Below are 22,388 nucleotides of genomic sequence, written 5' to 3'. Positions count from 1 at the left end.
GATCTGTCAGTCCTTGAGTCTCAACAACGTTTTCATTCTGCGGCTCTCAGGCATTAGGTTGCTGAAGGAGGAGCCCACAGGCCATGCAGGCTCGGACCTGTACGGCTGCGTGGGAGAAACCCTGGATGTCATTGTATTATGAAACCTGCCTTCCGATCTTGATTTTGCATTGGACAGCTTGCTTTGGGATTCGAACCTGTAGCCCTTTACATGCTGCTCATTTATTTCTGTTCCTTTCCGTCTTTATTTTCTGCTTTGATTGACTTCAAGAATCTTCCATGATGACAGTGTTTTAAGACTTGCTATTTTTGCCTTACTTCTTGGGCAGTCCACCCCTCTTTCCACACCACCAGTGTCCATGGGTCCTAAGGCCGTGGCTCTAGTGAGTACTGTGGGTCCCAAGGGGCCTCGCATTGGTGCTGGCTGTCACATCGTGTCTGCGGTAGGCTAGCTGTGTCCTTCTGCTCCTATGTTGACTTGATTGACTTGCACTTGTGTGTAGGTGGGTCAATGACCGATGTTTTAGACAAACTAGCAGAAGTTTGTCTAAAGAGCAGGACTATGGTCCTCGCCCAAGCTTTTGGCAGCCTGGTTAAAGAGGGGTTGACTTGACGCTGATATTGTATAAACTAAGCTTGTTGGTTGTTAACTTGTTAACTTTGCTCAATATACCCGTGTCTGGTGGGGGGGTTTACCCACCCAGGGGGATCGGAGAAGGCGGGAAATCGGGAATCCCTACCGCTCTAAACTGGGTGACATAGACTTTGCTCCCTTTATATCTTGTCATTAAATAGCTCTTGGGGGACAGTCTTTTTTTGGCTGGGTGATTAGAATTTTAAGTTTCACCTACTTCTGATTTAAGGGCTGCAGAACAGGAAACAAAGGGGACAAAGGGGGGGGCAGAGGGGTGGGTCTGCACACCATCTTCAGCTCTAAGGAGAAAATGCAAGCTTCTTTTTGGAACAACGGCTAGTTGGGTTCTATAGGAAAGGGCCTTCTGTGGCCTTCACATCCCACTTCTGCGTCATGGGAGAATCTGTTGTGTGGTTTAGGACCATGCCAGGCAAGAAGTAGAGTGGTAGAAGTCATGTGGAATATTGAAACTGACTCTTTCTCTTTTTTCTTTAAACTCTTTTTTTCATTAGGTGGCCGCAGCAACTGGCCATACAGTAGTCTTGGTGGACCAAACAGAGGACATCCTGGCAAAATCCATGAAGGGAATTGAGGACAGTCTGAAAAGAATGGCAAAGAAGAAGTTCGCAGAAAACCCTAAGGTAAGTTCTTAATCAGTGTCCCTAAGACCAGTCCTCTGATGGCTCCACCTTTGTGGGGGGCAGGGCGGGGGCGGGGCTTCACCTTATCACGTGCTTGTGGCTAAATGTTTATGTAAAACTATGCCTGTTTAGACCTATGTAATATGGCACTAAACATTCCATTGGGGCTGATTAGAAAGCAGAAGAAGTCCACCATTTTGCTGTTGGGGAGGCGCTAAAGCAGTGCTTCTCAACCTGTGGGTCGAGACTCCCTCGGGGGTCAACCCATTTGCAGGGGTCACCCAAGACCATGGCCGGCCGGGCCCAGTGAATGCGCTCTTCCCCCTCTTGTCTGCCTAGGCTGGCGACGAGTTCATAGCGAAGACCCTGAGCTGCCTCACCACCAGCACCGACGCCGCCTCCATCGTGCACAGCACGGACCTGGTGGTGGAGGCTGTCGTGGAGAATCTGAAGTTGAAGAATGAGCTGTTCCAGCGGCTGGACAAGTTCGCTGCCGAGTACGTGACCGAACCTCCTGCTTGGGTTCCGAAAGCCCTTGCCCTGGCTCTTGAGCCTCCGGCTCTGACAACAGACCCAGCTCTCTGCTCCCCAGCACCTCTTGCGGAAGAACCGCTGGGTTCCCTTCTCCCATCCTTGTCCGCAGGAGGGGTCTCTGTCAAGCCTGAGTGTTTCCTGCAACCACTAGGGGGCGCAGACCTTTGTGTGATTTGCAAATAGAAGACACCGGGGCTGGGGCAACTCCTTCCAGGATTGCGGGAGTCTAGAGGGCAACAGATACCAGACAATATGTTTTGTTTTTTTGTTTGTTTTTTTTTTTTTATCTTTTAAAAAAACGATCTTTTCTCATTTTACATACCAATCCCAGTTCCCACTCCCTCCCTTCCTCCTGCCCCCTCCACCTTCTCCCCCACCCCACCTCCCATCCACTCCTCCCAGGGGGTAAGGCTTCCAGTGGGGAGTCAATGAAGTCACCAAGGTGGTTGTGCTGCCTCCTGGCTGCTAGCACCGATAAGGCCTCGGATACCGGCCAGAATGGTTTAATTGAAGGCTCTCTGCCTTCAATTTTGTGCAATCAATCTTGAACATTCCTGTTTCCAGTTTTATCTGGGGTTTGTTACAACCCTCTTGGGGGCATTAAGCGGACACCGAGTCCACCAGGTTCCCGTGAGGATAGCAGAGAAAAGACAGCCACGTCCGGGTCATGGAGGAGTTTCCAGGCTTGTGGTGGCCTCTGGTGTCAGTAAGATTGTGCACAGGTGACAACAGTCTAGGGTCACAATCTAGGACCTCCAGTTGTGTTTGACTCTTAGCTTTTGACAGTTATGACAGCTGACCAGGTAACTGACGTGTGCTTGACTTGTGGCCTTCTTTACTATACTTCTCTCTTCTTCGTTAGACCTGAAGGTGGAGTAAGGTTATATGCAAAAGTAATTCTCAGGGAAACACAGGTGATCCGTGGCTAAAGAGAAACTCCTGCGTATTGACTCGCTGGGCTGTATGTGTTGGTGGTGGAGAGGCCCTGGTTCTGTCTTGTCTTCTGTGTAGCATTCTGCCGATTGTGTCCATTTAGCACAGCAGAAACATATGACAAAGAGGACACTTCCGGTACTGGGCTTGGCTCTCAAGTCAGCGAGGAGCCTGGCGAAGTTGCCTTTCGCTGTTCTCCTTAAGCAGTTTGGCCTTGCTGCAAGGTTGCTCCTTGGCAGCCAAAAGTCCAGCTGCCCTCTGGTGTCCGTGGAGGGACACAAGAGGAAGGTGGAAGGGCACCCCTCCTTCTCCATCTGACCTTGGGATGTCCTGAGGTTTACAACCTGTGATTTGAGGTTCTTGAGGCAGAAAATTGCGAAGACCTTCCTAGTGCCACCTTGGCTTTTAAGTAGCCGGCCGTGGCGGTGGAGAAAGGTACACCTGCCAGTTCCTTGAAAGCAGGCTGGCCTGACCGGAGACCTCAGAGAGCCTCATCCCTTTGCTGCTCACCCATTTCAGCCATCTGCCCACACTGCCGAGACACTGTTTTCTCAAGTCCAAGACGACAGCCTCCACCTCACAATCCTCCTGCCTCAGCCACCCCTGTGGCCTAGGATTGCAAGTGTAGGTGGCCACTCCCAGGCTGGCCTCTCCCTTACCCTCCTCTTTTTTCCAAAGTTCTGATTTCTTTCTTCCCCAGATGTTTTCTTCTTGCCTGCCCCTGAATTTGGATCGACGGTATCACTTTAGATAGTCAGGAACCCTCCCCCCCATAATCAGGTCCGAAAGGGCCACTCTCCTGGGGTACTAAGACCAGACCCAACTGGGCTAAAAGGCATCTTGCTGTTTTGTGAGTCATCCACAAGGTGGCACTGCAGGAAAGCCAAACGGCCCATCGCCCCACTTTATTCTGGCTTTAACAAATTAAATTTTGAGAAGGAAAAAGAAGAGAAAAGAATTGGATTTTAGTCTCAAGGCAGTATGGAATTTGTAAGTTGAGATTTATAAGTTAAGATTCGATGCATATTAAATAAATAAAAGTGCCTTTTCAGGATAGCACAGTACTGTGAACATGTGTCTTGTATGTGCACACACACACCCTTTCCCAGGTTTTCTGTGTGAGTAAAATTCCCATTTGAGCATGCTCAGCGCAGTATGTTTTCCTTTTAAGTCTTGTTTAATGACGAAGTGAAGGGTTTTCACTAGAGGGGACTGTCCTGTGCACCTGTGTGCGCAGCCGCTTTTCTCTGAGGAGTGTGTACAGATTTTATGGTCTGGTCTAAATGTCTGGTCCATCCTTCCATTTCCTCATGAGTCTGATCATTTCATTGTGTTCAATTGAGTAGATCTTCCCATTAATTGCTTCCCCCTCTTTCCCTCACATATCCTGAAAGCTGAATGTGTAGACAAGAGAACTCTAGTTTCTAAAATTTTAGAAAAGCCTGATGAAGGTCATACATATGAGCTGGTAAGTTAATTTCAAATACAGGTTTTTTGTTTTTGTTTTTGTTTTTTTTTTTTGAGACAGGATTTCTCTGCGCTGTCCTATCTGTCCTGGAACTCGCTCTGTAGACCAGGCTGGGCTGGAACTCACAGAGATCCACCTGCCTCTGCCTCCTGAGTGCTGGGATTAAAGTTGTGCATCACCACCCCTTCCTTTGGAAATTGCAGGGATTTAGTGTAAATGCAGTCACTGGCTTCCAGCCACTGTGTGGCGAGGTGCCTTCTGAGGCCTTCCTCAGCGGGGCGGTCCAGCAGATCTGCAGTGCCTGGCTGTGCCCTGGGAGGATGCGGTACCACGGTATGGACCATGGGCACCCGTGGGACTCATTCTGCTTCTCCTCCGTTTTCTCTCTCCACAGACACACCATCTTTGCCAGCAACACCTCATCTCTGCAGATCACAAGCATGGCCAATGCCACTACCCGGCAAGACCGCTTTGCTGGCCTCCATTTCTTCAACCCGGTCCCCATGATGAAGCTTGTGGAGGTCAGTGGGCATCTGGTCCTCTGTGTTTTACTCTCTGGCTTTTGCAGTCTGGTTTCCTAGGCGCACCTGCCCTCCTACCACTGGGCTTTAGGTTGTACGAAATGTAACAGGAACCTGGAAGGTCACCCCTTTTGTATTGCTGTTGCCACAATTTGTCCTGAAGAAGGATGCAACACCTGCTATCTTGGGTGTTATGCTCTACTTTATGTTCCTGTGTTTGTTACTGACTTGCTTGGGTCTCCAGTGACGTTGCTGAAAGAGTTATCAAACAGAGAGGGACACTAAGGGCCCCTGACAAGACGAGGGAGGCGAGACCTATAGGCCTTCGTGCTGTCTTGCTGAGGTCAGCTTGCTCGTGCTGGAGATGCAGGTCTTGTCCGACATGACATGTGTCACCCCTGGTGTGAATCCTGGTCCCATGCAGCCGTCCTTTTAGTATTGCCTCAGGTGAGTCACATCTCCACGCTGTGATCAGAGCCTATTAAATGCAGCTTCCTGCAGCCTTGAGCCTCCTGACCTCAGAGGCGAGAGGGAGAGGGCCGGGCCAGGCAGGGCTTGCCCAGCGCTTGCCCAGTGTTCCTGTTTGGACGGCTTCTGCTCCCGCGCTGGGAAATGGAATCACGACAGACAATTTGCACTTGAAGTGTGGCAGCTTGCCCTTTAAAGGGGTTAATTACAGGGTCTCCAGGACGACCGCTATTAAAGCTGCATTTGGTCTGAGGCTGTGGAGTTATTGCCGTGCGAAGTGTGGGGGATGCTGCCGTGTGGAGCCAGGCAAACCTCCAGACACTGGCGGGGCCTCTCTGGGAGTTGTTCACGGCTGCTTTCTCGCCCAGCCCTTTGCCTTCCTGTCTCCCTCACTGCCGATCCCCACGTGAGCATGTTTTATCTGCTCTGGCTGTTTTATATCCACTTTTTCTTTTTTCTGAGTGACAGGTCCGATCTTCCTGCAGCGGGAACTTTCCTATCTGGACATTGTTCCTCTATTCTTCTAGTGTGGTATTAAAGAAGTCAGCCATGGGCAGGAGAGATGGTTCAGTGATTAGGAGTATTGGCTACACTTCCGAAGGACCTGGGTTCAATTCCCATGACTCACATGGCAGCTCATAGCTCTTTGTAATTCCAGTCCCAAGGGATCTAACACTGTCTTTGAGCTTTGTGGGCTCCAGGCATGCACGTGGTGCAGATATGCAGTCAGAACACCTAAACACATAATGCAAATTCGATTTTTAGACAAGGAAGTGAGCAGGGAAAGGAAGAGGTGTGGGAAATCACGGGAAGAAGAAGATGCCATCTGCCCTTCTGCAGAAGTGGGGGTGTGTCTTCATTTTGGCACCTAGTGATTCGTGGAGTGTACGTTCTAGGTTTCGTGGATTTTCCAGCTGCGGATAGTTCACTCTGTCGCGTTCCTGTAAAGAGCATGCGTCTTTCGCATTGCATCTTGAGAGATGTAGAGTCTTGGGTGACAGACAATGCTTAGCAACTGTTACCATTTTCTAGAAAGTAGTCTATGAAAGTGTCCCATTCTCTTGAGTATTTATAGCTTGTTTATTCCTTTTTATTAGTTCTCTGAGTATTCCAGATGATGGATTTAAATCACATTCCCCTCTGCCCAACCTCCCACCCCACAACCCTTCCAGGCCCCATTCTCTTCCCCTCCCCTTCCAATTCTCGGTCCTCATTTTTTTCTTTTGTTAATGAAACCATCAAGCACATATACTCTTGGGGGTGTGGCTTCCCATTGGAACATAATTGACTTACCAGGGACCACGCCCTTAAAACCTACTGCCCAGCTCCCAGCAGCTCTCAGCTGCTCTTTGTTTCTCAGCTAGGGGATGGGACCTGCTGCCCAGCTCCCCCCTCCAGGCTAGGATTTTTGTGTGCTGTTGGTAGCCAAGGGGGCAGTGGTGAGCCAAGGAGCCCTTCCCTTCCCTGGGGGCGGGACTTGTGCGGCGGGGGAGGGGGGTGTGTCTGTATATTATCTGTCACGTGTTGATGGATGGTGGATGCAGGAAGGATCATGCGCATACCTCACGTTTACAAAACTCCCAGACCTCAGCCGCTGACCCCTTTAAGCCAGCAGCTTACCTTGAAGCTCCAAGGCTGGCATGGGCTGTCCTAGCTGCCTGTGATCTGACACCCGCCTCCAGGCTCCCTCAGAATAGTTTGAAGATCTCAGTTCACAGGAGTTTCTGGTCCATTCTGTCTTCGTCTCCATCTCTTGGTGCCATCCCCGCACAGACCTAGCTCTTTTAGCCAGATCCGATTGTCTTCTTACAGGGCACACATCCAGTATCTTGATTCTCATTTCACCGAAGGGATAGAGACATCTGCAAGGGTCTATTGGGGGAGTTAGGCCTCCTCATTATGACTCTAATTGAAGTTCCTAACCACCATTGAAAATACTTGTGTAGAGCCGGGCGGTGGTGGCACACGCCTTTAACCCAGCTCTCTCGGGAGGCAGAGGCAGGCCGATCTCTGTGAGTTCGAGGCCAGCCTGATCTACACGAGCTAGTTCCAGGACAGGCTCCAAAGCTATAGAGAAATGCTGTCTCGGAAAACCAAACCAAAAAAAAAAAAAAAAAAAAAAAAAAAAAACTGTGTGCATATGTGGTGTGTGTAATTCACATTGGGCTCTCCATTTACGCAACTCTAACTCCCACAACTGACTCCGAGAGCTGTAATTTGAGGCGTTACGCATGGTGCCACCTCTTCTGGATTCCAGTGCTGTAGCATCTGTGTGTGCCCTGAAGGGAAGGTCAGGAGCTCTGTCAGCCCCAGTGGCAGCCTTTGGGGTCCTACTGGTTAAAATGAAAGATCTCCTCCCCATGAACCCTCTTGAAGTGCAGGGCCTGGGAGCTGGGGCATCTGTGTGGCAGTGGGTGGCATTCGTCTGGAAATCCAGATGGCTGTGCCTTGGGTACATCACCCCTCATCGTCAGCAGAGGTGGGGTCCATGCAGAAGAACCTTAAGGACAGCCACCACCTCATCTCACCCAAACCCCTGCCTGCTCCACACTGAATTTCCATCCTGTAGCCATTAGCCGAGCTGGTATTTCCTTGGCTCTTCCTTCTACTAGGTGCTATGCTTGGCGCTTCACTCCCGCCTACTCTTTCTTACCTCTGCTTCCTTGATGCGGACAGAATGGTTTTAATGTCATTGCAGTTTCCAGAAACATGCCCAGTGTCCCATGCCAAATTCAGTAAATTGGTACAGCTGGGATTTGACTCTAAGACACCTGGATCACAGTGCCTGAAAGACTCCCTTACACATCCAGCAACACACACTTGAATTTTAACCATTCTGCAGACTCCAGTGTCTTGCACGGACGTTTGGGTCAACATTTTGCTTCTGTCTTGAGACGCCCACTGGGCTAAAACTAAAGGTGTATTTCGTCACCATTGTGGATAGAGCCTTTGGTTCAGTGGCTTTGAGCCGGTCCACTGCTTTTCTGTTCTCTCCAGTCCTGATTCCCAGCTTTGTGTTTCCAGGTCATTAAAACACCGATGACTAGCCAGAAGACTTTTGAATCTCTGATCGACTTTTGTAAAACCTTAGGAAAGCATCCTGTTTCTTGCAAGGTAAAGTATGCAGAATGATTGTGTTTATTTTTCTGTTACTAAAGTAACAAGTCCACACCCACTCCAATAAAGTCACACCTCCTAATAGTGCCACTCCTTTGGGGGGCCATTTTCTTTCAGACCATCCCAGCAGGAGTCTTTCAAGTGTGGGTCCTGAGCTAGTAGCAGCACTAAGGCTGGAGACTTGTGAGCAGTATAAATCCTTTGACACCTCTCCAGATGGGGCAGTGTTATTTAGCTGCAGTTCTAGAACTTCTAGGGCACAGTGCCAGTATCAGTTGAGCTCTAGGGAAGACCTCGTGGCTAAGCGGAGTCACAGTGGTCAGAGATCATTCAGGAGGAACAAACACATCTTTGTCCAAGTCAGAGAGACGCTCGCGTCAGGTCACTGGGAAGAACTCCATTCAGGAAGGGAGTGGTCCCTTCTGAGACCCAAGCCTTCAGCTATCTGAGTATCTGTGTCTGGGGCCCATCTCTTAGATGGTCTGCTCTGTCTTCCTGGGAACCAACACATGGACCCCTGGGGACAGACTGCACACAGTCCGGGAGAGAGGTGATTTTTTTTTTATGGGTATGCTGCTAGAAGATACTGCCAATAGACAAGGTGAGCCATGGCCACTGTTGACAACAGGTCTGTCCATGTCCTGGAAGGGCTGGGCTGGGCCAACCCTCAAGCCACCCCCCATGCCACCACATGTGAAGTCTGAGAGAGGGGAGCCCAAGTTTCAGTTAAAAAGAAGACCCAGGAGTGAGTCTGGGCCCTGACTCCTGCCTGTTGATGAGCAGCTGTGTTTAGAAACAGTTTCTGTGGGTCCATCAGTTCCAGCTGATTCTGAGCCCTGGGAATCAGAGGCCTGTACATCAAGTCCAGGCTGGTGGACACAGAGCCCCTGTAGAAAACGAAGGCCTGGGTCTTGGAAAGAACGCTGCAGACAGTCACAGGGTGCTCAGACAGGAGGAGACGAACGTGGCAGAGGGACATCAAGGAGGCCTTCCTTAGTGGCACGTGAAGTTTTTCCTGTAAGAAAGCCAACTTGACCTCCTTTCACCCCAGTCCCCAGTTTGAATTTGTTTTTTTCTTCTCTCTCTCTCTCTCTCTCTCTCTCTCTCTCTCTCTCTCTCTCTCTCTCCCTCCCTCCCTCCCCCCCCCCCCCCTTTTTGAGACAAGGTTTTTCTGTATTTCCTTGGCTGTCCTAGAACTCGCTCTGTAGCCCAAGCTGGCCTTGAACTCTCAGAGATCTGCCTGCCTCTGCTTCCCTAGTGCTGCGCCACCACCGCCAGCCACTCCAGGCTCTGGGGAAGATGAGGCCACCCGCTGACTTGATAGCCAGGTCCCTTCAGCATCTCCCTTTGCCTTAGTTCTTCCTGGCTTCCACCCGTGTGGGCGTTGAGCTTCTGTATGATGTCACAGTCTTCCTGTTGTGTCAAGCCCTGGTCAGCATTTGATAAGTCAGTTGTCGGGTTTTTTGGCTATGATTTCTCACCGTTATGGCTCATCTCATACTTTAGCTTTCTAAAATATTCCTAATTTTGAACTCAGTATTATATTAAAAACAAACAAAGCAAAAACAAAAACAAAGTTTTCATTAGTTTGCTGAACAAGCCATCTGGCCTTATAGGCTTCCTAAGCCAAAGAGGCAACTCGTGTACTTGGTCTACAGTCAGGAAGGAAATGTAATTAGTCTCATTAAAAAACAAATAATAATAATAGTTTTTTTTCATTCTCTTAAATCAAATAAATTTTTTTCTTTTAGCCACACCAGTGGCTATTATGCTTGTTTGCACTCTCCGACTATTGATTTTCTAGTAAAGAGAGAAAACAGAAATTGTATGAGAAAGCATATATCGGCATAAGAAGGTAGTGACCGGGGTAGGGTGGGGTAGAAGTGCACAGGCTGGGGTTCTCCTCTGTGTGAGACCTCCTGTGGTCACACAGAGCCTTTGTGGGATAGTTATTCCAGCTTTTGAGGCGGGATTTCCAATAGATAGTGTTACAATATATGGCCGTCACATAAGACAGGGATCACAAATGCTCTTGTAAAAGACAGATGCAGTGATGTGCGGTGTGACCGAATGTTCCCATTAGGGACAGATGGCATCCGTACAGTGGCCCTATGAGGTGTAGCTGAGACAGCCCTATCACCAGGGCAGTCATAGCCATTCTAAAGCTGTGCAGCGTGTTCCGTGTTTCTGGTAATGCTAGGGGAAATGCACAGTGGCCTTACTGGTTTGTGTGTTCATCACAACACGCTTTTTAAATCCCTTCTAGCTTTTGTATAAAGAAGTGTAGACCAGCTTAGGACGGCTCTTAGGCGCCTTTGCTGGAGGAAAAAACTAACTCCCAGCCGGAGCAGGTTGCCATGGAGGCTGCGTGCTCGCTCACCGTGTGTGCACACGTGCATGCTATGTTTCCTGCTCTTGGGTACTCAGTGCCGAGCTCCACAGAAAACCTGACGCCGAAGGGCGTATTTTGTCTGCAAACATCATGGTGTCGCTAGTACAGTCTCGGCTAAGTGGCTAGAACTGCTGGGCATCCCCACCCAGAGGAGACAGCGCAGGCCTTGCTGTTGGTGTGCCAGGTGAAAGGGCCTTTGGACCCTCTTGCCGTGATGGTCAGTTTGTGTGGTGTGCAGTCGGGTCGTCTCTGAGACACACTGAGCTGACCCGGGCGGCTCTGGGGAAGCTGGGATGCTACTTTTCAGAGGGGTGTTTAAGAATGGAGGGATTCCTGAGAGGGGAGTGGAGGGTGGAAGAGGGGATGTTGCTGTAGGAGGTAGAGGGAGGAGCTTCACAGCGTGTTTGGAAATGTGAAAGGCACCCTAAACAGGAGGTCAAGTTTAATGAAGTCACTTGTCTCCCTTTCTCCCCGGCAACAGGACACTCCTGGATTTATCGTGAACCGTCTCCTGGTGCCGTACCTCATAGAAGCCGTCAGGCTGCACGAGCGAGGTACCTGTCCCAGGCCAGGCTAAGGCCTCCAGGTCTCAGCCTGTGTGCGTGCAGGAAGGCTTGGGCTACATGGAACCTGGGAAGGGGGTCTCTGCTTTCTCATTCTGTGGGACTAAGCTCAGCTTTGCCCTGGCCCTCGTACCTTTGCCACTGGGTTCCTCAAGGCACAGACCTCCCTGTGAGCCTCCAGTCCAGGCTGCGGCAATGGCATAGATGGTGCAGATCTAGATCCTCGGTCACCACATTTAGTTAAAAGTTTACTGCTTGCGGGGAGAGGGAGAAATGACTTGGCTGTTACTGCTCTTGCAAACGGATTCCCAGTATCCGTGTCGGGCAGCTCACACCCACGTGTAACTCCAGCTCCAAGCCTCTTCTCAGCCTGTGCATACGTGCATGCGTGAAGCTTGTTATACACACTCATACACACCACATGCCTGCATGATCCATGTTACACACACTCAAGCACACACATGCGCATACACACATGCACACACATGCATACACTCATACACATGCATTCATATTCATGATACATGTTATGCACACACAGACACACACACACCCATGCACACACACTGAGTACTACAAATAGTAAGATAGGAATGGAAAAATAACCAGACTAGTTGTTTAAAGTTGTTTAATGTAGAAAACCTGTGGCTGTTTGATGGGCGATGGGACAATGACAGAATTGTTGCATGGTAGGGACAATGTCCTTATTGAAAAATGTCATGAAGCCCTGCTTTGCACCTCATGAATGATCTAAAATGTCCCCCTCTTAAAAAAAAATTGTGTGTATGTGTGCGTGGTGCGTGCATGCCTGCATATCATGCCATAGGTTAGAAGACAACTTGGTGGGCTCAGTTCTCTCCTGTCTTTATGCAATTCTGGGGATCAAATTCAGGTCTCCAGGCTCACATGGCAAGCACACTCTGTGTGTGTGCTCGCGCGTGCGCGCGTGCGTGCACACGCATGACTTTTGAGACAGGGTTTCTCTGTGTAACAGCCCTCCTCATCCTGGAACTCGCTCTGTAGACCAGGCAGGTCTTGAACTCTCAGAGCCTCTGCCTCCCGAGTGCTGGGATTAACGGTGTGAGTCAGTCACCACGCTTAGCATCGTGCCGAGCACTTTTACCTGCTGAGCCATCACCTGGGCCTGAAGTGTCCACTTCTAGTTGACAGACAATGACTTTGTCTGCTGTAGAAACATAAGCCTCAGGACATGGTCTATGGCTGGGAAGCATGCATACCCCTACTGCCTGACGTCTTTCCCGTTTCTAAGAAGGAAAGTGTGTGATGTCTCCCGTGCAAGCCAGAAAGCTGTAGGGATGGGTAAAACACAAGTGCGATCGTTTATTTGAGTGACGTCATTTCCGAACGCTCTCAAGAAGGCCGTTTCCCAAACAAAACGTTCACACCAGCTCTTCCAAGCAAACGAAGGCACGCTTGCCTCCTCACACCCGGCTTTAAATATTAAACTGGCCTCCGTGCTTTATGGGAGCCGTTGCCTACCTTTTACTCCAAGATCAAACCAACACTTCTATGTTTATCTTCAACAAATGCGCCTAATTACACCTCAGAGAAAGTATGTGGCATTTTGGCTTACCTTGAAAGACATTCGTGGGTTTTTTTCCCCTCTAATAAATGTAATGTTAGAATGTAGCACCTTCTCGTGGTGTTTTTTTTTTCCTCTGAAACACCCTACACTTTGATACCACTCCCACGTGCCAAGTGTCTGATGCTAAGTTAAAGACCCTGTTCTGCCCTCCGCTGCCCTTCACCATTTCTAGCCACCACTGTGTCACACCAGGAAAGACAGGACCTGGCTCCAGGGCTGCTTTCGGCTTGCTCTTGGTGCTTCTCTGGGTGGCCTTTCATTACTGGTCCTGCGGCCTCTCTCTGTGGCTGGATCCCATGTCAGAACATTTGTCCGTCCTGAAGCTGCTAATGTCATGCAGGTCTAGGTTTGCAGCTTCACACTGGGCTCTGGACTCTAGGCCTCTACTAGTGGTTTTTTGGCTACTCACCTGGCCAACGCCAGTGCGTGCTTAGATGCGCCCAGACCCTGGTCTTTATCCACAGCTCTGTGTTTTCACTGAAGCATCTAGATCCTCCCACTCTTGTCATTTGTCACCTTGGTGCCTCCCTGTCATCCCTGTTCCCTTCCTCTCCCAGCCCCATCCTGCCAGGCCGCTATAATGGGGCTCAGCCAGGCAGCTACCCTGGTTAAGTTACTACATGTCTTTCTTAGGCCCTGCTTGCTGAGAAACTGTTATATTGCCAAGGAGGTGGGGAGACACTGTTCCCTGTTTCTGTCCATGTACCTGGCTGGGGCCTGGCCTCTGACTGTGCTCTGGCTTTGTTTCCTAGCTCGGGGAGAATGTTTCTGTCCTGTGCTGTTGGTGCACTGTGTGTGTGTGTGTGTGTGTGTGTGTGTGTGTGTGTGTGCAGGTTGGTGGATAGACAGGAGTGCCTAAACCAGGATGTATGGGAGAATGTTTAGTCGAGGCTGCAGAGAACTGAGCAGCTGCCGATATACCATGAATGCCCACCAACCACACTTTTCACGTCCTGTGTAGAAAGAACCTCATGGAGGCTCACTGCATTTCTGACCTCTGACCTCTGACAGCCTTCGCCATTTCTTTCACAGCTGTGAGCTGTGCATAGCTTTGTTCCTTCAGACTGGTGGAGGCCGGATGGGCGCAGTGTCCCAACTCCGAGGGTCAGAGCAGTGTAGGCTTGGAAACCTGCAGTCCCTGTCATGTGCCCACTCAGCTCCAACAGGGTGACAAGGGCACGTGGTTAGTTCCTCTTAGGAGGGGTGTGATGTCATGAGCTTACCCTCTAGCCACTGTAGGGTGTCCTACAAAATCCCCACTGCCACACTTCCTGCCTCACCCTGACTCAAGTACCGCAGTTCTCTGGTAACTTGTATACAGCTAAGACTGGTAATGTTGAAACTGGCCGGCAGGTGGTGCCAGAGAGACAGAGACCAACTCAGCTGTGGCTTCAGGTCCCTGGTCTTAGTTTCCAGGCCCAGGCCTCCACCCATTCAGGTTTGGGGAGTTCTCTGAGGAGGAGTCTCCTCTTTATCCTGAGGTAAGGACCCCATAGTCACGGGAGCCAGAATGAGTGAAGCAGAGTTTTGTGTGGTGTGTGTGTGGTGTGTATGTGGTGTGTGTGTGTGTGTGTGTGTGTGTGTAAGGAGCATCAGATTCTCTTCAAGTACTGGACTCTACAAGGGTTTAGGAAGTTCGTCATTCGTGACTTCTTGGTATATACATATTGTATATATTGCTTTTCTGTCTTTTTCTCTTTGCCTATTTACTCTGATCTACTTAAGACAGATTTTTTTTTTTAGAATTCTGTTAACTTTGTAGATGTTTACTGATTTTTTTTTAAACAGTGCTTTATGCTTTCCGTAATTTTGGAAACAGCAATAATCCTCAAGTGAGGGTCTGCCTTGGGAATTATAGCGTTGTTTTTAGGGCACTTGGGTGTGATTAAATGGCTTTAGGTTAAGTTCGCTGCTGGTTAGATTTCTGTCCCCAGGACACTGCATTCTTTTGAGGGGACACCGCCTATATAAGTGAGTGATTGAGGCTCTGACTGACAACTGTGGAGACCCGCGGGGTGAGAGGTGCCCCTGGCTCCCAGTCCTAGCTGCTACTGTTTGGTGCACTGCAGGGGGAGGCTCTGCTTGGCCCCATCTGAACAGAAGCCTAAAGGAAGAGTCTGAGGCCTGAAGGTAGAGGGAGGCTTATTGATTGGCCCAGGGCACAGCATGGAGGAAGGTGTCCTGGGGCTGGAGCCTGGCAGGATGTTACTTCTGGCATCTGAATGCAGCTGTAGCTTCATGGACACCTCAGTGTTCGCACCCTGAACAGCGCTTATGTGAGCTGCGGAGTCAGAGCCCAGCTACCTGCGCCATCCCGTGTCCTCTGCGCATGCGCTGTAGTGTCCGGCTAGGGTGCCGGTCCAGCTCCATTTGGAACCTGGGCCTCGGGCGGAGGGGGGGGCTATGGAGCTGGTTCAGATGCTGCAGTGAGTTTGCCCCCTCTCCTCCTCTATTACATCACCACTACCTTGCTTTGCCGTTGTCTCTGCAAGTGTCGAGAACCCAGTAGGTAATAGATACAAACAGAATAAAGCAGGGCTGGGAATAGAGCGCACTGCTAGAGTGGTTGCTCAGCAGACTCGAGGCTCTGGGTTTGACTCCCCACCCTGCCGTGGGACCGGGAGGGAGGATGGGCTGTGTGAGACCACATGATGAGATTCATAAGTGCATGGCGATTTTTGCTTTCCTACGACATAAAATTCAAAGCATGATTTCTCAGATGCCTCTATTTCTATTTTTCTGTGTGTGGGGGGAGAGGCTGGGCTCCCTAAATGATTCAGAGTGTGTCCTTTTTATTTCTCAAGCACATCAGAGCAGTTTGTGTAAGGTTAGAATTGTTGTATTGAGATTACACTAAGGAGCAGCCCACCCAGATGTCCGCTGGGTGTCCACAGGTCAGGATTCATGAGATAAACAGCCTTCTTCCGTGTGCTGCCCGTGGATAGCTCAGTTCGTAGAGGGGAGGACTGTATTTATTCTATTTTTTTAAATTTCTTTTTTAAGTGATTGAGTATTTTCCCTGCATGTATGCCTGTGCACCGTGTGTGTGCCTGGTTTTGAGCTGTTCTGTGGGTGCTGGGAATCGAACCTGGGTCCTGGGCAAGAACGATTTCTTTTAACCACGGAGTCAACTCCAGCATCCCTCCAATCCTAATTAGGGTTGTACTAGTGCTAGGATTATGTTAGTATAAGATTATACCAAGTACTTAATATCACTTAAAGAAAATAATCGCGTGGATTTTCTTTCGCATGTGTGTGTCTGTGTCTGTGTATGTCTCTCTGTGTGTTATTTATAGGGTTCCACTTGGCGGTTCAGGCTGTCCTGGAGCTCACTATTCTCTTCCCTCAATTTCCCAGCTGCTGACATTACAGGCATGAGCCACTGTGCCTGGTGCCGTAATCACCTTAGATTGCACTGACATCCTCTGGCATTATTTTAGAGCTTCGAAAAATGTGGTGTTAGATTTGGAAGGATTTATTGTTGAGGAAGGGGGCCCAGTTGAGACGTCTGTCATGTCTGGTGTGGAATACACTGCTTTAGCCCTTCATTCAGCACTCATATTATTGGCCACCACTTTATGCTTTGAAGCGAAATTCTAGATAGACAGCCATGTAATGCAGGTGATTCCGGTTTCTGATTTTGGAGGCAGAAAACATGGTGTGCGTCTATACTATCCTAGTGATTTTGAGTGTGTGCGTCTATACGATCCTAGTGATTTTCTGAATGTGTGCATCTATATGATCCTAGTGATTTTGAGTGTGTGCGTCTATACGATCCTAGTGATTTTCTGAATGTGTGCATCTATATGATCCTAGTGATTTTCTGAGTGTGTGCGTCTATACGATCCTAGTGATTTTCTGAGTGTGTGCGTCTGTACGATCCCAGTGATTCTGGAACTGGCCCAGGCCTGGGGAGAGTTGAGGAGAGGTGGTGGCGACTCAGGGCTGCCCTCTGCTCTGCAGGTGATGCGTCTAAGGAGGACATTGATACGGCGATGAAGCTGGGAGCTGGCTACCCCATGGGGCCATTTGAACTTCTTGACTACGTTGGCCTGGATACTACTAAGTTCATCTTGGATGGTAAGAATGGAAACCTTTTCTTTCTTCTTAGAAACTGGGTTGAAATCGTCTCTTAGAACTATAAGTTGTAATGTTAAGAAAAGGTTGCAAGGGATCTTAAGACATTCAAAGTCCCCCTTTCCTTAGTCCAAATGCCTGAGGATAGGATACGTTATAAAGGAAAAGAGCTGTGTGGCTCTGATAGCTAGAGATGCTCCAAGTGACAAGATGCTCCTGGTTCTGTCACAACATGCCAGAGGCTACGAAGTAAAACAGCCACGTGCAGAAAGGGCTATGGGGGGGGGGGTACGGGATGCCCCTGGTTTGTAATCGTCCACTCTCCCAAGAAGGAATCTAGTCACTAGATTTGGCCCACTCCTGAGATAAGTCCACTTGGGTGGGTGGAGTCTCATGAGTGCCTTCTCAGGGCCCAGCTCTTGAAGAAGATTCCACCGTTTTCCGCACTGCTTTGGAGGAGCAAAGCGAGTTCATCTGTAGCAGCTAGCTCGAGATTCACACAGACGGCAGCAGGAGGGAGATGGCATATTGCTGCTTAGGAGGTCAACTCTTTGTGGCCTTTCATTTGGATAGAATTATAGATCATAGGCATCGCTAGTATAACTCAGGTCCTGTGTACCCTCCATTCAGCCCCCCCCCCAACAGCTGTATCTTAAATAACCACAGTGCAAAATGAAAGTCAGGATGTTACCAGTGGTACATTGTGCCGTGCTATCAGTGAGCTGATTTGTGTGACCGCCATTGAAGTCAAGCTATTCAGACGGTTTTCAAAGGGGAGTGGTTTGGAAGACAGCATGAGCTTCTGAAATTGAATGTAGCAGACTGCTCCAGCATTTCGCCAAACCCCTTTAATATCGGGAAGAGAGGGTCTTAGATGTTGACAGGGGAAATCTGAGGATGTGTGAGACTGTGTGCTCCAGTGGGAACAGAATGCAGGATGTAACGGATCTGGAGCGCTAACTCTCCCACTTGGGAAGCCAGTCAGTTAGTGGGAGATTCTGTCTGTGCTTGTGGGCATTTGCCTTGGTGTGGAGGGAGTCCTGGGGAACAAGGCACCCTGCAATAGAGCCCCATCTAGCAGCATAGGTAAATAGTGGTGTGCCCGCTTTAGGATCGGTGTTGGCTGTGCCGGTGAAGGTTGCCTTATATATCTCTGCCATGATGCATGGGTTCTGTGCCCCAGGCATGCCCTGAGACTACCCAACCAAAGTAAGCCCGTGTCCTTCCTCTCAACAGGGTGGCATGAAATGGACCCAGCGAACCCCCTGTTTCAGCCCAGTTCTTCCATGAACAATCTGGTGGCCCAGAAGAAGATGGGCAAGAAGAGCGGAGAAGGATTTTACAAATACAAGTGATGCTTCAGGAGTCCCTCGGCAGCACCCCCAGCCAGCCACGGGACAAGGACGAGCGCACTCTGGGCGGTGGTCTCAAGGCTCGCCATGGGCTGCTCAATGGGCCCTCCCTTGCAGTCTCTTTGAAGTAATCCTTTGACTAGTTGCAGTAATAAGATTCCTCCACTGAGATCCAATTCTCTGCTTCAGTCTGTTCGCGTCTGTATGTTTTTCTGTGCCTTAGAGCGAGCATCTTTTTTTCTGAACCTTGCCATTTTTTGTAAAAGCATTAATTAGACTCCTTCACTCAGGTCTTCTGGAAGTGAATATGCCATGTTTATGGGTCTTGAACCCAGGGGTTAAGAGCCGTTGTGCCTACCGGTGCATCTAAGGGCCTTGCCTGCCTGGGTACCCTTGCAGTTTGTAGCCTCAAGCCTTAGCCTACATTCTGGGCGTCGCAGAACATGTTCTGCCTTGTTTACTTCTCATCTGGACAGGGCTTCTGGAGTGGCTGGCAAGCACACGTGAGCTTGAGCTTGGTGTCCAGGAAAAGGCCCATCCTCATGGCCATCCAAACCTTCCCCATCGCTGTCCGTCCCTCTTGTTTGCTCATGAGAAATCAGTGCTCCCAAGTGCCTATGAATCTACTCTAATAAAATGCGATCTTTTACTCTGTAAAAATGGGAACGGAAATAAATAAACCTATATAACTTAAAATCATAAACTGCTTAAGTAATTATAAAACAGGGCCCCTCTTCTCTGGCCTCTGGCCGGTACTGAAGCGGCAGCGTGGGAGGAATGGCGGAGGGTATTTGAATCTGGCCCGTGCCTGGCCCTTTCGCGTTTCTTAGCGGTAAAACAGAAATAAGGACACAATGAGTGGTTTTTTTTTTTTTTTTTTTTTTTTTAAAGAACATCTGTTTCTTCTTTGCCAACAAAGTAAAATAACATAAGATTCTTTTAATCATTGGCCTGACAGAGTGTCTTCCATGATAGAGTATGGGAAGACATCAGGAGCCCCGAGGGCCAGTGGCTTCCTGAGCAGAGCTTAAGTGAGTGGCCTGCCATGTCTGAGGTCATCAGATGTTTAGTAGCAGAGTCCGGGTTGGCTCTGGATTTTTTTTTGATGACAAATACAAAAGAATAAATCTGGAAATCTCAACTGTAAACTTGCGGGCAGTCTGTTCCCCCAAACAGGTGGAGGTGCTGTTCGTCTCAGGCCATAGTTCTGTCAGGATATTCTTGGCTGAGTTTCTTTCCTATTTTGTGATTGATAAGAGGGAATTTATTAATTTAAAACGATCTGAGTGTGTCACAAAGTGAGAAAAGACACACATATATGCGTTTGTGCTTACCAACACACTAGAACTTGGCTGATGCTATTCTTATATATTGCCTGGACCCAGGAGGGACGTTCAGATGCTTCTCTCCCCCTCCCCCACCATTTCTAGGTCACCTGTGGCCTCAGAGTTCTGCTTCTTCCCAGGCCAGCTCTTGACCTTTGCTGTGACCCCTGGCCCACAGGCTTCAGTTTGTCACCTTCTAACCAGAGTCTGTAGAGGATGTGAGCACTCGTCCTGAAGATGCCTAGCTCTCTCTTAACCACCAAGTTTCAGGAAAGAGAGAGAACTCAGTGGTACAACCGTCGGCTCCCAGGGTGGGGAGAGACGCCACGCTGTTTCTGGATGGCATTTTAAAATGCACTTTGATCTTGCCAGATGTTCAGAAGCTCAGCCTCTGAACCCCTTTGCCATTTTATAATATCTTTGCCTTGCATTATGTTCAGGGGGCTGCCCTGGGAAGGATCTGGAAGCTTTTCCTCTTCTTCAAGTTGGCACTTGGGGAGTGGTCTCCTGTCCCCTCCCATGGCTCTGTGACCTCAGGTGGGAAGAAAGGTCTCGCAGACAGCGCTTCTGCGATCTCTCTGAAAATCAAACCCTAGCAAGATTCCCATCTCTTGTGCTTTCTCTCTTAATTAGTTTTTGGTCACCCTTGGGGGGAATGAGCCTGGTCCTCAGCTTCTAAAGTTGCCTCTTAATGGCAGCGTGAACCTTTTTCTAGCATTGAAAGTCAATGCCAGTGTTTAAGTAAAATAAATAAAACAAAATAACAACAAAAACATACTCCTCCCGCTACTTCTTGGTGTCATTAATTCCTCTCATAGAAGTGAGAATTTCAAAGGAAATTCTTGATTGTTTTGAAAACATGCTACAGAAACAAACCCGTGGCCCTGTGATGTCCATACGATTTATTGTTACTGCTAATCACAGCGGCTAAAGGGAAAAAGCATTGCTCACCTTGCTGACACGGACTGGGAGGTTTCTAGGGAACCGTTGGTTGATGCAGCACGAGGTCACGTGGAAGGCAGGTGTTGACAATGAGACCCGCTGGGGTTAGTCTAGAGCGGGATGGCACCTGCAGGAGGAGCGTGAGTTCGAGACCCGTGTGGGCCACGCAGCCAGATCCTACGCCCAACAACAGCACACGTTATAAAGGGACCTGTCGCCAGTTCTGCCAGGTAGTTCGGTTTGGCTAGTGCCGGCTTTCAGAAACTCATTTGAGATTGGGCTGCTCGTGCCTGAGGAGGGTAAAGCCAGCGTGTGAGCCATGACTTGCTCAACAGCACACACCTGGTGTGCTTTCCCTCTCGGTGCAGTACGTGCCTCACACACGTGACACGGGTTTTTGGTCTTATCCCACCTTGATTTTAATCCCCTGAACATTTCAACCTAAGTAACACTGTATTTAAAATACAGGGTGTGGCTCTAATTCCGTGGGGCTAATTTTCTTGTGAACGACATCAACGATAATCTGAAAATGCTTGGCCAGTGGGATTGTTGCTGTGCTCCCTCTACTCCCCAACCTGGCGACAGAGCTTCGTGCGTCCCAGGGTGATCTCAAACTTGCCACGGAGCCCGGATTAACTTTGAACAGCTGATCCTACTGCCCCCCCCCCCCCCCCGCACCCCCTCCCCCCCCCCCCCCACCTTTCGAATGCTGGGGATCAAACCCAGGACATACTGTGTACCAGGCAGGTACTCTGCCCTTGTCACCTTGCTCTCAAAACCGTACTTTGAAAGCATCCATTTGGTTGTGTTCTGTTATTTTCACCTGGCCTCAAAGTTTCATAGTCACAGGCTCCCCCTCCCCCCACCGATCCGTTTAGTTTCTTTTTTCTCTGCTACCTTGTTGAGATGACAAAACAAGGCTTAACCACAGCAGAGCCCAATTGATGGCACTAATGCTGGGTTTTATTTCAGCCTACCAGTGGTAGCTGCTGGGGGATTGGCTTTGAACAGAGTCAGCTGGGTTGTAGCCTCCAGCCCCTTTCTTTGCCTGAGTCACCCGGAGCGGTTCTTGTCTGGATGTGTATTTCTGGTAAGATGGATACAGTGTTGGAACCCGACCTGGGGGATACGGATGATCAGATCTCGAGCTGAAGGAAGCTGCATGCCTTGTGGGGTGCAGAGAGGCTAGCTGGACAGAAAGCCATGGGGTGACCGCAGCCCTGGGTACTTTATACGTAGAGAAATGAGCTGCGGTCTGGGAACAGCCCTGAGTGGCAGCCACAGGCTCACATTCCACTCCCATAGCCACCAAGGAAGACTTTCCAAGTCGTCCGAGACGTGGTGGATCAGCGACGTAGCCGAGTCTGGTGTGCTGGAAGAGTGGCTGTCGTCTAGGTGACATTTTATATATAAGCACTAGATGATTTGAGATCCCAGAGAAGAGGGATGGGGCTTTCTCAAAGGTCTAGACATGAACTTTATCCTAGTATGCTGTGGTTTTATTTCTTAAAAAAAAAAAAATTTAAAAGTATTTTATGTGTTTGGGTGTTTGCCTGCCTGTATCTCAGCACTGCTTGTGTGCTGTCCCTGCAGAGGCAGGAAGAGGGCGCTGTTACCCTGCATCTGAATTTACAGGGGTTTGTGAGCTGCCACGTTGGTGCTCAGAATCAAACTTGATCTTTTGCGAGAAAAGCCATTGCCTTTAACACCAAGTGATCCCTCCATCCCTGACCCCCATGTTGGATTTTCAAGTAACACTGGACAAGCTGCTGACAGTTTTGTGGGGTCAGAAGTATGGGAACGAGTCCGCACTAGG

General features: G+C 49.4%; 1 protein-coding gene across 1 annotated transcript in view; it reads left to right on the top strand.

The window, feature by feature from the left end:
* Nucleotides 1–18,476, top strand: part of Hadh (hydroxyacyl-CoA dehydrogenase) — a 38,717-nt gene extending 20,241 nt beyond the window's left edge. Inside the window, exons 2-8 of the mRNA XM_005357293.2 lie at nt 1,146–1,274; nt 1,614–1,771; nt 4,604–4,730; nt 8,223–8,312; nt 11,189–11,261; nt 16,840–16,956; nt 18,190–18,476. Of these exons, the coding sequence (XP_005357350.1) occupies nt 1,146–1,274; nt 1,614–1,771; nt 4,604–4,730; nt 8,223–8,312; nt 11,189–11,261; nt 16,840–16,956; nt 18,190–18,308 (813 nt within the window). The 3' untranslated portion in view covers nt 18,309–18,476. The remainder of the gene's footprint in view (nt 1–1,145; nt 1,275–1,613; nt 1,772–4,603; nt 4,731–8,222; nt 8,313–11,188; nt 11,262–16,839; nt 16,957–18,189) is intronic.
* Nucleotides 18,477–22,388: the final 3,912 nt, after the last annotated feature.

This window comes from Microtus ochrogaster, chromosome 21, assembly GCF_000317375.1.
Source record: "Microtus ochrogaster isolate Prairie Vole_2 chromosome 21, MicOch1.0, whole genome shotgun sequence".
Taxonomy (NCBI): Eukaryota; Metazoa; Chordata; class Mammalia; order Rodentia; family Cricetidae; genus Microtus; species Microtus ochrogaster.
Note: the sequence above shows the minus strand (reverse complement) of the source record. Positions and strands in the feature narration are given on the sequence as shown.